Source organism: Sapajus apella, unplaced genomic scaffold (genome assembly GCF_009761245.1).
Source record: "Sapajus apella isolate SASKATOON/1434 unplaced genomic scaffold, GSC_monkey_1.0 scaffold110, whole genome shotgun sequence".
Classification (NCBI taxonomy): Eukaryota; Metazoa; Chordata; class Mammalia; order Primates; family Cebidae; genus Sapajus; species Sapajus apella.
The window spans coordinates 5,691,156-5,705,934 of NW_022437050.1; the positions used below are offsets into that span (position 1 = coordinate 5,691,156).

The 14,779-nt window shown below is 52.7% G+C and overlaps 1 protein-coding gene across 1 annotated transcript in view; it reads right to left on the minus strand.

The window, feature by feature from the left end:
• The window catches only part of FBXL18 (F-box and leucine rich repeat protein 18), a 37,572-nt gene that overhangs the window by 14,422 nt on the left and 8,371 nt on the right, over nucleotides 1-14,779 (minus strand). Inside the window, exons 2-3 of the mRNA XM_032259632.1 lie at nucleotides 10,112-10,330; nucleotides 3,411-4,954 (exon numbers count right to left, since the gene is read on the minus strand). Coding sequence (XP_032115523.1) covers nucleotides 3,411-4,954; nucleotides 10,112-10,330 — 1,763 coding nt within the window. The remainder of the gene's footprint in view (nucleotides 1-3,410; nucleotides 4,955-10,111; nucleotides 10,331-14,779) is intronic.

Genomic DNA, 14,779 nt, shown 5'->3' on the forward strand with positions numbered 1-14,779 from the left:
AGGTCTGCAATGGGAGGCCAAGAAGAAGGGAGGCGCTCAGCCTGGCTGCAGGGCCCTGGAAGGCTCCAGGGTGTGAGCCTCGAGCTCTGCCACTCCCGAGCAGACCCAGCCACTTCCGGCCATGCCTTCAGAGGGAGAGTGGAGATTTACAAGGATACCCTTATCTCTGCTCTGCATGGCTCCAGGGCCAAGGTCAAGCACTGGCGTCTGCAAGAGACTCGGCTCCCCCTGAGCTCCCACAGCCTCATGTGGAAAATGGCAATGGTCAAGGCTGCAACCTCAACAGATTGTGGTGGAGATGATGGGCTCAGGGCATGGCTCTCAATAAAGGCACAAAGTGAACGATAACTATTGTGGGGACAATGACACGTGCCCACATGCCCCTTAGGTTGAGGTATGACTTCACGTACCCACCACCCACCCCACCAGCTAAGAACTCACAGAGACAGCAGGTCACTATCTAAGCCCTGCCTCCACTGTCTCCCAAACCCAAGTCCCTTGTAGCACTGAGGTTTAAGGCCTTCACTACCTTTTGAGTAATTTTCTTCTCTTTTTTTTGAGAGACAGAGTCTTCCTCTGTTGCCCAGACTGGAATGCAGTGGCACGATCACAGCTCACTGCAGCCTTGACCCAACCTCCTGGGCTCAAGCAATCCTCCCATGTCAGCCTCCTGAATAGCTGGGCCTACGGCCATGAACCACCACACCCTGCTCATTCTTTTTATTTTTTTGCAGAGTTGTGTGTGGTCTAGCAATGTAGCCCAGGCTGGTCTCGGACTCCTGGGCTCACGATATCCTCCACTTCAGCCTCCCAAAGTGCTGAGATTACAAGTTTGAGTTACTGCAGCCAGACCACTTTGGGTAATTTTTCTTTTCTTTTTTTTGAAAGTCTCGCCGGGCGCGGTGGCTCATGCCTGTAATCCCAGCACTTTGGGAGGCTGAGGTGGGTGGATCACAAGGTCAAGAGATCGAGACCATCCTGGTCAACATGGTGAAACCCCGTCTCTACTAAAAATACAAAAAATCAGCTGGGCATGGTGGCACATGCCTGTAATCCCAGCTACTCAGGAGGCTGAGGCAGGAGAATTGCCTGAACCCAGGAGGCGGAGGCTGCGGTGAGCCGAGATCGCGCCATTGCACTCCAGCCTGGGTAACAAGAGCGAAACTCCATCTAAAAAAAAAAAAGAAAAAAAAAAAAAAGAAAGTCTCACGCTTTCACCCAGGCTGGAGTGCAGTGGTGCGATCTCGGCTCACTGAAACCTCTGTCTGCCTTCTGGGTAAAAAGCAATTCTCCTGCCTCGGCCTCCTGAGTAGCTGAGACTACCCAGGCCCGGCTAATTTTTGTATGTTTTTGGTAGAGACAGGATTTTACCAACATCACAGGAGGATGTTGGTCAGGCTGGTCTCCAACTCCTGACCTTAGGTGATTTGCCCAATTTGGCCTTCCAAAGTGCTGGGATTACAGGAGTGAGCCACCACACCCAACCCCATTGGGGTCATTTTTCATGATCGGATTTATCTGCCAAGATTTTCAAATGCCTCTCAAGTTAACAAATTCTTATTCCTTAAATGCTGGGAACTGACAAGAATACCATTTGCTCCACAGCATAATCAGCATAAATTCATTTTGTGCTTGGCTCTGGAAATGCCATGGGTCCCCAACACTGTCTGGGGTAGAGATCTCCCAGGCCGGTGGTTCCACCTCTTCCCCACTCTTGGATGGGTCCTGATGCTAGTCCCAGGGACCGTCACCTCCCAGAAGTCTGTGGTGCCCCTCCTGAGCCAACCTCTGCCATCCCCTCCATCCTGTCCCCTGCAGCCCATGTGGGATGCCCAGGATGCCGCTCCCTCTCCCGGGTGAAGGCCCTCAGCACTGTCACCACCTGCCTTGTCCGCCCCATCTTTCCCACTCCCTCTCACCTCCCGTTGTCCCCTGGACCTTCTGAACTGACTGCTCTCTGGCATATTTTCAAGTATCTGGGGTTCCTTCATATGGTGCTTACTGACCCAGGAAGCCTCTGCCTTGCCAGGCACAGTGGCTCATGACTGTAATCCCAGCACTTTGGGAGGCGAAGGCAGGATCACCTGAGGTCAGGAGTTCAAGACCAGCCTGCCCAACATGGTGAAACCCCATCTCTACTAAAACTACAAAAAAAAAAAAAAAAAAAATAGCCAGGTGTGGTGGTATACACCTGCAGTTCCAGCTACTCGGGAGGCTGAGACAGGAGAATTGCTTGAACCTGGGAGGCGGAAGTTGAAGTGAGCCAAGATGGCACCACTGCACTCCAGCCTGGGTGACAGAGTGAAACTCTGTCTCAAAAAGAAAAGAAAAAAAAAAAAAAGATGGAGGTCAAGTGCAGTGGCTCACACCTATAATCCCAGCACCAGCACTTTGGGAGGCCAAGGTGGAAGATTGCTTGAGCCCAGGAGTTCAAGACCAGCCCGGGCAATATAGTGTCTCTACAAAATTTTAAAAAAATATATATAGCCAGGCATGATGGCACATGCCTGTAGTCCCAGCTACTTCAGAGACTGAGGCAGGAGGACTGATTGAGCCTAGGAGGTTGAGGCTGCAGTGAGCTATGATGGTGCCACTGCACTCCAGCTTGGATGACAGAGCAAGACTCTGTCTCAAAAATAAATAAAAGTAAAATTAAAAACAAAAAAAAGGCGGGATGTGGTGGCTCACGCCTATAATCCCAGCACTTTGGGAGGCCGAGGCAGGAGGATCATGACGTCAGGAGTTCGAGAGCAGCCTGGCCAATATGGTGAAACCCTGACTCTAATAAAAGAATAAAAATAAAAAATTAGCTGGGCGTAGTCAGGAGGCTGAGGCAGAAGAATCACTGGAACACAGGAGGCAGAGGCTGCAGTGGGCCAAGATGGCGCCACTGCACTCAAGCCTGGGCAACAGAGCAAGACTCCATCCCAAAACACAAAACAAACCCAAAACCTAAAAACCTAAAATGCAATTTAAAAACACACACACACACAAAACAAAACAAAAAACTAAAAAAAAAAAAAAAAATTGCAGTCAGGTCAGAAAGGCCTGGGTTCGAATCCTGACTCCCCACCTACTAGCTCTGCTGTGTGGCAACAACCACAAGCACCTGGCGGGCTTGTGAGAGGATTAAGCAGGATGACTCACAGTAGGGCCGGGGCAATCACTCAAACACTATCAGGAGTGAGGACGCTAAGCTCAGCCATCCGCCTCCTGCACCCCCAGCTCCTCTAGATGCCGCTCTCCCCAGAGCCCCCCGAGCCCCGCATGGGACGCGGCGAGGTCCCACCCTAACCTCTGCCCTTCTGGAGGACAGGCCTGTGGCACGGCCGCCTCCTAGTTCCACGCAAATGCACTTCCCTCCGACAGCCTCCAGCAGAGGCCCGGGAGGTCCCCGCAGGCCCCCTCACCTGAGGTCCCTCAGCCGCTTGCAGTGCTTCAACATGTCCGAGAGCGCGGGCATGTACACCACCTTCCCCATCATGCCCAGGTTGGCCAGAGACAGGGACCGCAGCTGCTGGCACTGCAGGCCGATACTGACCAGCCCGGAGCCCGTCAGGACGCTGGGCAGCTGTGCGAGCGTCAGGTGCCGCAGGAAGGCCAGCTGGCCGATGGCGGCCACCTCCGAGTCCCCGACGCTCTGCGCGCGGCTGCAGGGCGGGAGCGAGTTGCGGATGGCCGGCTCGTTGCGCGGCATGGCAGAGGAGAAGTTGGACCCGATCAGCTCGAGGTGTTCCAGGAAGGGCAGGTTCTTCAGCAGAGACCAGAACACTGATGAGGGCTGGGGGCCCGCCTGGCCGGAGAAGGGGCTAGGACAGGACTGCACGCCCACGCGCACTTTCTTTCCGAAGCCGCGCGGCACGGCATGCATGGCAGGCTGCGCAGGCGCGCGATCCGCGCGCGGCGCAGAGTCGGCGACGGAGCAGACTGGTAGGGAGAGGGAGCGCAGGTGACACAGCCTGGCCAGGAGCTGGCAGAGGTGGCGGCCCAGGCCCTCAGAGCTGTGGTGGTGGGCAGCCGAGAGGTTTAGGTGGCGCAGGTTGCAGCAGGACGCCACCAGAGTCTCCAGGATGCTGCTGTCAATGTCGTCCTCCGCCTTGCGAAGCAGGGAGTCCGGGGACAGGCAGTGGACGCAGCCGCTGAGGTTCAGGCTGGCCAGGCTCCGCAGGTCCTTCCCGCCGTTGATGACCTGCTGGATCAGGTGGCCTCCCGACAAGGTGCAACGGCTAAAGCTGAAGTAGAACGGGTTGTTGAACTTCATATGCTGCAGGAGGGAAGAGCCGTTCAGCCACGACTTGGGCAGCTGCAGGGCGTCCAGCGAGACGTTGCGCGCCATGGAGTCCAGTAGGTTCTTGGTGGCACCGCTCTCTGCGAAGCTGCCGGGGACGGAGATGAGGAAGGCGTGGAGGTTCTGGGGCGTGCGGTCGCTGAGCACAGCCAGGTACAGCCGCACCACCTCCTGGTTGATGTAGCCGGGAGCCAGGCGCGCGTAGAAGACGCGCAGGTTCTGGTAGTGCGGTACGTTGCTCTGGCCCACCATGAGCTGGCCCGAGAGGATGGCGCCCTCGCGAGTGCGGTCCAGGATCTCGAAGTAGAGCAGCAGCTTCTCCAGGCTGGTGCAGCAGGGCACCACGCCGTAGGAGGGCGTGAACAGCGTCTGCTTGAGCTCCCGCACGCGGCTCAGCGTGGCCTTGCACTCGCTGCTCAGCTGGCTGGCGTCGAAGCCAGGGCTCACGTCGATGGCCAGCGAGCGCAGATGCTGCAGGGCCGAGAGCATCTTGGAGAGGCGCAGGGAGGTGAGGTGGCAGCCCGAGAGGTTCACTTTCACCAGGCTGCGGCAGCGGGCCACGTGCTCCACAGTGGAACCGGGCAGCCAGTAGCAGCCAGCCATGCTCAGCTGCTGGATCTCCCGGCCGATCTCCTTCACCAGCTGCCTCACCTTATCCTCGCTCGCCTGCGGGACAGGGGTGGGGCAGGGAGAGCAAGGAAAGGGCTGAAGGCACCTGGGGGTCTCCAACCCTCAGTGCACATGCTCCCCCTGCAGCAGCTGCTCCACCGGGAGGGAAGCTCCCCACCTCTTCCCTGTCCACCTGCCCTCATGCTGACCTGAACCCAAGAGTCAAGAGTCCTCAGCTAAGTGGGACTGGTAGAGAGGTGCAGCCAAGGTAGAAAATGGTTTGGTAAGCCGGGCAAGGTGGCTCACGCTTGTCACCCCAGCACTTTGGGAAGCCAAGGCAGGCAGATCACCTGAGGTCAGGAGTTCAAGACCAGCCTGGCCAACATGGTGAAGCCCCATCTCTACTGAAAATACAAAAATTAGCCAGGCATGGTGGCCCCCACCTGTAATCCCAGCTACTCCAGAGGCAGAAGCAGGAGAATCGCTTGAACCTGGGAGGTGGAGATTGCAGTGAGCCAAGATCTCACCACTACACTCCAGCCTGGGCAAGAGAGAGAGACTGTATCACAAAGAGAAAAAAAAAAGGCCAGGCGCAGTGGCTCACGCCTGTCATCCCAGCACTTTGGGAGATTGAGGCAGGTGGATCACGAAGTCAGGAGTTCTAGGCCATCCTGGCCAACAGGGTGAAACCCCATCTCTACTAAAAATACAAAAATTAGCTGGGCGTGGTGGCACGTGCCTGTAATCCCAGCTACTCAGGAGGCTGAGGCAGGAGAATCGCTTGAACCTAAGAGGCAAAGGTTGCAGTGAGCTGAGATAGTGCCACAGCACTCCAGCCTGGTAATAGAGCAAGACTCCATCTCATAAAAAAAAAAAAAGAAAGAGTCGGCCGGGCGCGGTGGCTCAAGCCTGTAATCCCAGCACTTTCGGAGGCCGAGGCGGGTGGATCACGAGGTCAAGAGATCGAGACCATCCTGGTCAACATGGTGAAACCCCGTCTCTACTAAAAATACAAAAAATTAGCTGGGCATGGTGGCACGTGCCTGTAATTCCAGCTACTCTGGAGGCTGAGGCAGGAGAATCGCTTGAATCTGGAAGGCGGAGGTTGTGGTGAGATTGCACCATTGCACTCCAGCCTGGGCAACAAGAGTAAAACTCCATCTCAAAAAAAAGAAAAGGAAATGATTTGGTGGTTCCTTGAAAAGCTAAACACTGGACTACCATATAACCCAGCAATTTCACTCCTAGGGGTGGACCCAAAGGAACTGAAAGCTGAGACCCAGCCTCCCCACTCTGTGCCCGTTCACTGCAGCAAATTCACAAGAAGCCACAGGTAGAAACAGCCCTGGTGTCCATCAACAGGTAAACGGAAAACCCAAATGCCATCTGTCCCCACAGGGAAATGTGATCTAGCCACAAAGAGGAAGGAAGGCTGGGCGCTGTAGCGCACGCCTGTCATCCCAGTACCTTGGAAAGCGAAGGCAAACAGATCGCTTGATCTTAAAGGTTGGAGACCAGCTTGGGCAACATCGAAAGACCCCGTATATGCCAAAAAAAATAAATATTAGCCAGGCGTGGTGGTGCATGCCTGTGGTCCGAGCTACTTGGGAGGCTGCGGCAGGTGGATGGCTTGACCCTGGGAGGTGGAGGTTGCAGTGAGCTGTGATCATGCCACTGCACTCCAGCCTGGGTAACAGAAATGAGACCCAGTCTCAAAAAAAAAGAAAAAAGGATTCTGCTGGCTGCGGTGGCTCACGCCTGTAACCCCAACACTTTGGGAGGCCAAGACGGGTAGATCACGAGGTCAAGACATCAAGACCATCCTGGCCAACATGGTGAAACCCCATCTCTACTAACAATACAAAAATTAGCTGGGCATGGTAGCACATGCCAGTAGTCCCAGCTACTTGGGAGGCTGAAGGGGGAGGATGGCTTGAGCCTGGGAGGTGGAGGTTGCAGTGAGCTGAGATCGTACCATTGCACTCCAGCCTGGGCAACAGAGGCTGTTTTAGACTCTGTTTAAAAAAAAAAAAGGAAAAAGGAAGAAAGTCCTGGCACATGCTACAACATGGATGTACCTCAAAAGCGGGCAGGACGCCAAGTGAACGAAGCCAGGCACAAAGGTTCAAACAGTGTGGGATTCCATTTATAGGAAATTTCCAGAACAGGCAAATTCACAGAGTAGAATAGCAGTTACCAGGGGATGCAGGGAGGGGAATGGGAAGTTGTTGCTTAATGGTTTCTGCTGAGGGTGATAAGAAAGTTCTGGAGATGATGGTGGTGATGGCTGCATAACGCTGTGAATGTGCTTGATATCACTGATTTGCACACTTACAAACAGTTAAGATGATATATTTTATGTTTGTTTAATCACCATTTTAAAAATGGTTGAAGGGGACCAGACACGATGACTCACGTCTATACTCCCAGAACTTTGGGAAGCCTAGGTGGGGGGATTGCTTGAACCCAGGAGTTCCAGAACAGCCAGGGCAACATAGCAAGACCCCATCTCTAAAAAAATTGTTTTCTGTTTTTTGAGACAAGATCTCATTACATTGTCCAGGCTGCAGCACAGTGGTACGATCAGTGCTCACTGTAGCCTTAGCCTCCTGGGGTTCACGTGATCCTCCCACCTCAGCCTCCTGAGTAGCTGGGACTACAGATGCATGCCACCATGCCAGGCCGATAAATTTTTTATTTTTGTAGAGATGGGGTTTCACCATGTTGTCCAGACCGGTCTTGAGCTCCTGAGCTGATGCGATCCACCTGCCTTGGCCTCCCAAAGTGCTAGCGTTATAGGAGTGAGCCACGACATCTAGCCAAAAAAAATTTTTTTTTTTTTTTGAGACAGAGTTTCGCTCTTGTTACCCAGGCTGGAGTGCAATGGCGCGACCTCGGCTCACCGCAACCTCCGCCTCCTGGGTTCAGGCAATTCTCCTGCCTCAGCCTCCCGAGTAGCTGGGATTACAGGCACGCATCACCATGCCCAGCTAATTTTTTGTATTTTTAGTAGAGACGGGGTTTCACCATGTTGCCCAGGATGGTCTCGATCTCTTGACCTTGTGATCCACCCGCCTCGGCCTCCCAAAGTGCTGGGATTACAGGCATGAGCCACCGCGCCCGGCCCCAAAAAAATTTTTTAAATGCTCCAGATATACACTGAGAGGCACTGGCTAGGGACACCCAGCCCTTCCTCTACAGGGAACAAAGTTTCATAGACAGGAGGCCTGACACCAGTGTTGCAGGAAGCACCCTCAGCTCCCTCATCCACTGAAGACCCTCCAGCAGAAACAGCTAAAGCTTCCCGGGCACAATGGGTCATGCCTGTAATCCCAGCACTTTGTGAGGCCAAGGCAGGTGGATCACTTGAGATCAGGAGTTCAAGACCAGCCTGGCCAACATGGTGAAACCCCATCTCTACTAAAAATACAAAAGTTACCTGGGTCTGGTGGTGCACAGCTGTAATCTCAGCTACTTGGGAGGCTGAGGCAGGAGAATCGCTTGAACCCAGGAGGAGGAGGTTGCAGTGAGCCGAGATCGCGCCACTGCACTCCAGCCTGGGTGACACAGCGAGACTCCGTCTCAAAAAAAAAAAACAAAAGCAAAAGCTCTACAGGGGCCTCATCTGGTGTCAAAGGCTCTGCTTCACAATCAGCAGGAAAAGTCAGGAGCCCTTCCCCTGGTCTCCTAAAATGTGGATAAAGGTCAAGAACCTGGAGAACTATTTGTATCTTTAAGACACATTACCAGGCCAGGCATGATGGTTTACATCTGTAATCCCAGCACTTTGGGAGGCCTCGGTAGGTGGACCATCCGAGGTCAGGAGTTCAGGACCAGCCTGGCCAATGTGGTAAAACCCAATCTCTGCTAAAAATATAAAACATAGCTGCACGTGGTGGCACATGCCTATAATCCCAGTTTCTTGAGAGGCTGAGGCAGGAGAATCATTTGAACCTGGAAGGTGGAGGTTGCAGTGAGCTGAGATCCCACTGCTACATTCCAGCCTGGGTGACAGACAGAGACTCTGTCTCAAAAAAAAAAAAAAAAAGAATGGCTACAACTTTAAAAACTGACAGCAGTAGGCCGGGCGCAGTGGCTCATGCCTGCAATCCAAGCACTTTGGAGGCCAAGGCGGGCAGATCACCTGAGGTCGGGAGTTCAAGACCAGCCTGATCAACATGGTGAAACCCTGTCTTAAAAAAAAACTGATAGCACCAAGTGTTGGCAAGGCTGCAGAGCAACCAGAACTCCCACACCCTGCAGGAGAGTCCAAAATAGTGCCCTCCCACTGCACCACTGGAGAGCCACACATTTTCTTTTTTTTTTTTTTGAGACAGAGTCTCACACTGTTGCCCAGGCTGGAGTGCAATGGTGTGATCTCGGCTCACTGCAACCTCCACCTCCCATGTTCACATGATTCTCCTGCCTCAGCCTCCTGAGTAGCTGAGATTATAGGTGCACACCACCACACCTGGCAAATTTTTGTATTTTTAGTTATGTTGGCCAGACTGCCCTTGAACTGACATCGTGATCCGCCCGCCTCAGCCTCCCAAAGTGCTAGGATTACAGGCGTGAGCACCCCGCCAAGAGCTGCACATTTAAATTTACAAGAAATGTCCAACAACTCTCCTGTGACCCAGCAATTCCACTCCTAGGATCTACCAGAAAGCAAGTCTCCCACCCCTGCCTGCCACTCCCAAGGCCCTGGGTTCTCTCCCAGAACCATGTCCATATACATCTGTGCCCTCCTCCCCAGGCGGCACACCACCCACACTTTTCTGCCCCTTGCCTCTGCTCCTCAATCCATCCTGAAGACAGCTCCAGTCAGGACTTGGAGCGCCTGCTGGCTTTCCATCAGCATACAGGGTTCCACTGCCAGGCTGTGCCCAGTCCTCAAAGGCCAAGGTCTAGTTGTTTCTTTTTTTTTTTTTTTTTTGAGATGGAGTCTTGCTGTATCGCTGATCCTGGCTCATTGCAACTTCCATTTTCCAGGTTCAAGCAATGCTCTTGCCTCAGCCTCCCAAGCAGCTGGGACTACAGGCTCGCACCACCACATCTGGCTAATCTTTTGTATTTTTAGTAGAGACGGGGTTTCACCATGTTGGCCAGGCTGGTCTCAATCTCTTGACCTCTCAAAGCACTGGGATGACAGGCGTGAGCCACCGCCCAGCCAGTCTAGATGGTTTCTGGCCTCCTGCCCCCACCCCTGCTCACCTGATAGTCCTTTTGCAGCAGCACAGTGTGGATGAGGCTCTTGTCAAGGCACAGGGCTGCGAGCTTCCGGCATGTCCGCCGGACGTTCAGAATCAGGTCTGTGCTAGGAACATGGCTCAGGATGTGAAGAAGGATCTCGTCGGAGAACCCCAGGAGGTGGACCCCGTCTGCCATCCCGGCTGCTATAGGGTGCATATCATCATCATCATTGGATATGTCCTGAAAATAAGGGAGACACCAAATTCCCACAGGATCCCCAAGGATGGCTGCCAGCCTAGCCTGCAGCTAAGGAGAGAAGCAAAGAGACCCTTATCCCTGGGAAAGAAGGTGCTTTTACTAAAAATCTCGGCCGGGCATGGTGGCTCACGCCTGTAATCCCAGCACTTTGGGAGGCCAAGGCGGGCGGATCACGACATCAAGAGATCGAGACCATCCTGGCCAACATGGTGGAACCCCACCTCTACTAAAAATACAAAAATTAGCTGGGCGTAGTGGTACACCCCTGTAGTCCCAGCTACTCTGGAGGCTGAGGCAGGAGAATTGCTTGAACCCAGGAGGCAGAGGTTGCAGTGAGCCAAGATCGTGCCACTGTAGTCCAGCCTGGCACCTAGTGATGGAATGAGACTCTGTCTCAAAAAAAAAAAAAAAAAAAAGAAACCACACACAGCAAAGAATTCATGAAATCCTTCAAAACCACCTTTTAGAGCTGTAAGCCATGATCTCTCTTCAAAAATCAAATATTAGAAAAAAAGATTATGTGGGTTGTTTGTTTTTTTTTTTTTTTGAGACAGAGTTTTGCTGTTGTTGCCCAGGCTGGAGTGCAATGGCACGATCTTGGCTCACCACAATCTCTGCCTCCCAGGTTCAAGCAATTCTGCCTCAGCCCCCGGAGTAGCTGGGATTACAGGTGCCTGCCACCACACCCGACTAATTTTTGTATTTTTAGTAGAGACAGGGTTTCACCATGTTTGTCAGGCTGGTCTTGAACTCCTTCTGACCTCAGGTGATCCACCTGCCTTGGCCTCCCAAAGTGCTGGGATTACAGGCATGAACCATGGTGCCCGGCCATCATTATGTGTTTAAAAGAGACTTTTCCTCCTAAAGGCCTCCAGTCAAGTCTGGCATGAGGTTAGACTCAATGATAGGACCACTCACCAAGGTTCTCCACTGGGGAAAGCTACTATCCACCCCTCTGTCCCAAATGTCAAGCTATGTTCTTGCAAACCCTTGGGTAGGGAAATTCTATCAAGAAACTTTCTGAGTACATCAAAAGAGTCTTCACCTCACTGGGTGCTGTGCCGGCTAAATGAGTTATCACACATAAAGTCTTTGGAACCATGCTGATGACAGATGCTCATTTTACCACTGTCATTAGGATAAGTAAAACCAGAGAAATCGGCTGGCCGTGGTGGCTCACGCCTGTAATCCAAGCACTTTGGAGGCCAAGGCGGGCAGATCACCTGAGCTCAGGAGTTCAAGACCAGCCTGACCAAGATGGTGAAACCCCGTCTTAAAAAAAAAGGAAAAAAAAACAGAGAAGCCACCATTGATAATGGAACTGGCCGGGCATGGTAGCTCTTGCCTGTAATCCCAGCACTTTCAGAAGCTGAGGCGGGTGAATCACGCCAGAGGTCAAGATATTGAAACCAGCCTGGCCAACACACTGAAACCCCATCTGTACTAAAAATACAGAAAATTAGGCAGTCGTGGTGGTGCGTGCCTGTAGTCCCAGCTACTCGGGAGGCCAAGTCAGAAGAATCACTTGAACACGGAGGTGGAGTTTGCAGTGAGCGGAGATCATGCCACTGCACTCCAGCCTGGGTGACAGAGCAAGACTCCATCTCAAATAAATAAATAAATAGATAAGGAAACTATATAAGTCCTTACAAAGAACAAACAGCACCTACCACACTAATAAAATTTTTTATCATTTATTTTTATTTTTTTAGAGACAATGTCTTGCTCTGTTGCATGGGCCGGAATGCAGTGGCACGATCACAGCTCACTGCAGCCTCCAACTCCTGGGCTCAAGCCATCCTCCTACCTCAACTTTCCAAGTAGCTGACGCTACAGGCACAAGCCACTAGCCCAGGCAATGTGTTGGTTTTTGTTGTTGTGGTGGTTGATTTTTTTTTTTGAGATAGAGTCTTGCTCCGTCACCCAGGCTGGAGTGCAGTGGCATGATCTCAGCTCACTGCAACCTCCACCTCCAAGTTCAAGTGATTCCTCTGCCTCGGCCTCCCAAGTAGCTGGAACTACAGGCATGCACCACCATGCCCAGCTAATTTTTTGTATTTTTAGTGGTGACGGGGTTTCACCATATTGGCCAGATGATCTTGAACTCTTGACCTCATGATTCGCCTGTCCCAGCCTCCCAAAGTGCTGAGATTACAGGCGTGACCCACTGTGCCTGCCTGGTCTTTTTTTTTTTTTTTTGAGATGGAGTCTCGCTCTGTCACCCATACTGGCATGCAGTGGTGCAATCTCAGCTCACTGCAACCTCCGTCCCCTGGGTTCAAGCGATTCTCCTGCCTCAGCCTCCTGATTAGCTGGGATTACAGGCATGTGCTACCACACCCAGCTAATTTTTTTGTATTTTTAGTAGAGACAGGGTTTCACTATGTTAGCCAGGATGATCTCAATCTGACCTCGTGATCCACCCGCCTCAGCCTCCCAAAGTGGTGGGATTACAGGCATGAGCAACTGCCCCAGGCCTCGTGGTTGTGGTTGTTGACACAGGGTCTCTCACTCTGCCTCCCAGGCTGGAGTGCAGTGGCACAATCATGGCTCACTGCAGCCTCAAACTCCCAGGCTGAAGCGATCCTCCCACTTCAGCCTCCTGAGTAGCTGGGACTACAGGTGCATGCCACCTCATCCAGTTAATTTGTTTTTTTTGTAGAGACGGGGTTTCCCTATGCTGCCCAGGCTGATCTCAAACTCCTGGACAAGTGATCCTCCTGCCTTGGCCTCTCAAAGTATGTTTTGTTTTAATAGAGACAGGATCTTGCTATGCTGCCCATGTTGGTCTTGATCTCCTAGACTCCAGCAATCCTCTAGCCTCGGCCTCTCAAAGTGCTGGGATTACAGGCGTGAGCCACTGCACTTAGCCTTTTTTTTTTTTTGACACAGAGTCTTGCTCTGTTGCCCAGGCTGAAATGCAATGACGCCATCTTGGTTCACTGCAACCTCCACCTCCCAGGTTCAAGAGATTCTTGTGCCTCAGCCTCCCGAGTAGCTGGGATTAAAGGTATGTGCCACCACACCCAGCTAATTTTTGTGTTTTTAGTAGAGACAGCGTTTTGCCATGTTGGTCAGGCTTGGTCAGGCTGGTCTCGAACTCCTGGCCTCAAGTGATCTGCCCACCAAAACACTGGCATTACAGGTGTGAGCCCCGCACCCAGTCTGCACATTTCATTTTGCATTGCTGTAGGTATCTGGCAAGTTACAAGGTGTTCTTCCCTAACATGGGCCTTATGTCCAAATGCCTGAAGCCTTTTTGGTTTGTATGACGAAGAGGGAGAGGAGCTGGATGTAATGAGACATGAAGTCCCCAGATCAAGGACAAAGGGGCCCAGCTTGGTGGCTCATGCCGGTAATCCCAGCCACTCGGGAGGCTGAGGCAGGAAAATCACTTGAACCCGGGAGGCGGAGGTTGCAGTGAGCTGAGATCGCACCACTGCACTCCAGCCTGGTGACAGGGTGAGACTCTGTCTCATGGAAAAGGAAGGCAGAAGGCTTTACCAAGGGGAGCAGCTCAGAGTGGCTGTTCTCTGTAAAGATCACGCCCAGGAGAGACTGCTCGGAATCATCTCTATGCCTGTTTCGGGGACTGTGTCTACATGACCCTCTGGTTCCAGCCCACTCCTGCTTCCTGCACACATTTGCCCGGATGGAAGCTCTGAGTTTTGGAAAGCCTGGCTGCTGCCATGGCAACCACGAAGCCTGTAGAGAAAACGCCTGTCTGCACACCCCATGCACGTGTCAGAGGTTTCCTGGGAACTCTGACTGACAGTCCTTTCACCCTGTCTCCTGACAGGCTTCCCATCCTGTTAGCCCTCACCAGGCCCTAGAGGCGTCCTGGAATGTCTCCCACCTGTTCTTCCCTGGGAACAAAGAAGTGTCCTCCATCCTCCCAAAGAGAAACACACAAAGACACCAAAGGACATGGCCCCTAAGGAGATTATATTTGTCATGATGGCCAGAGGTTCGAAACTTACTTCCACCTTCCCTCCTTCGGGAAGAGGCTGCAGCAAACATTAGTCGCCATTAGTCCCTGCTCCCAGCCTCCCCGGTCACAAGGGCAGAGGGTGGTTCTCAAACCGAAGTCCACTGCTGCGCTGTGTCCTTGGATTCTGGGTCTGGTGTTTCCGACTGTAACTGACATTCCCTGGACGCAGTATTTCCCAGAGCCCAGTCATGGGGATCACCCTGGCACCTCTTAAAAATCAGATTCCGCCGGGCGCGGTGGCTCAAGCCTGTAATCCCAGCACTTTGGGAGGCCAAGGCGGGTGGATCACGAGGTCAAGAGATCGAGACCATCCTGGTCAACATGGTGAAACCCCGTCTCTACTAAAAATACAAAAAATTAGCTGGGCATGGTGGCACGTGCCTGTAATTCCAGCTACTCAGGAGGCTGAGGCAGGAGAATTGCCTGAACCCAGGAGGCAG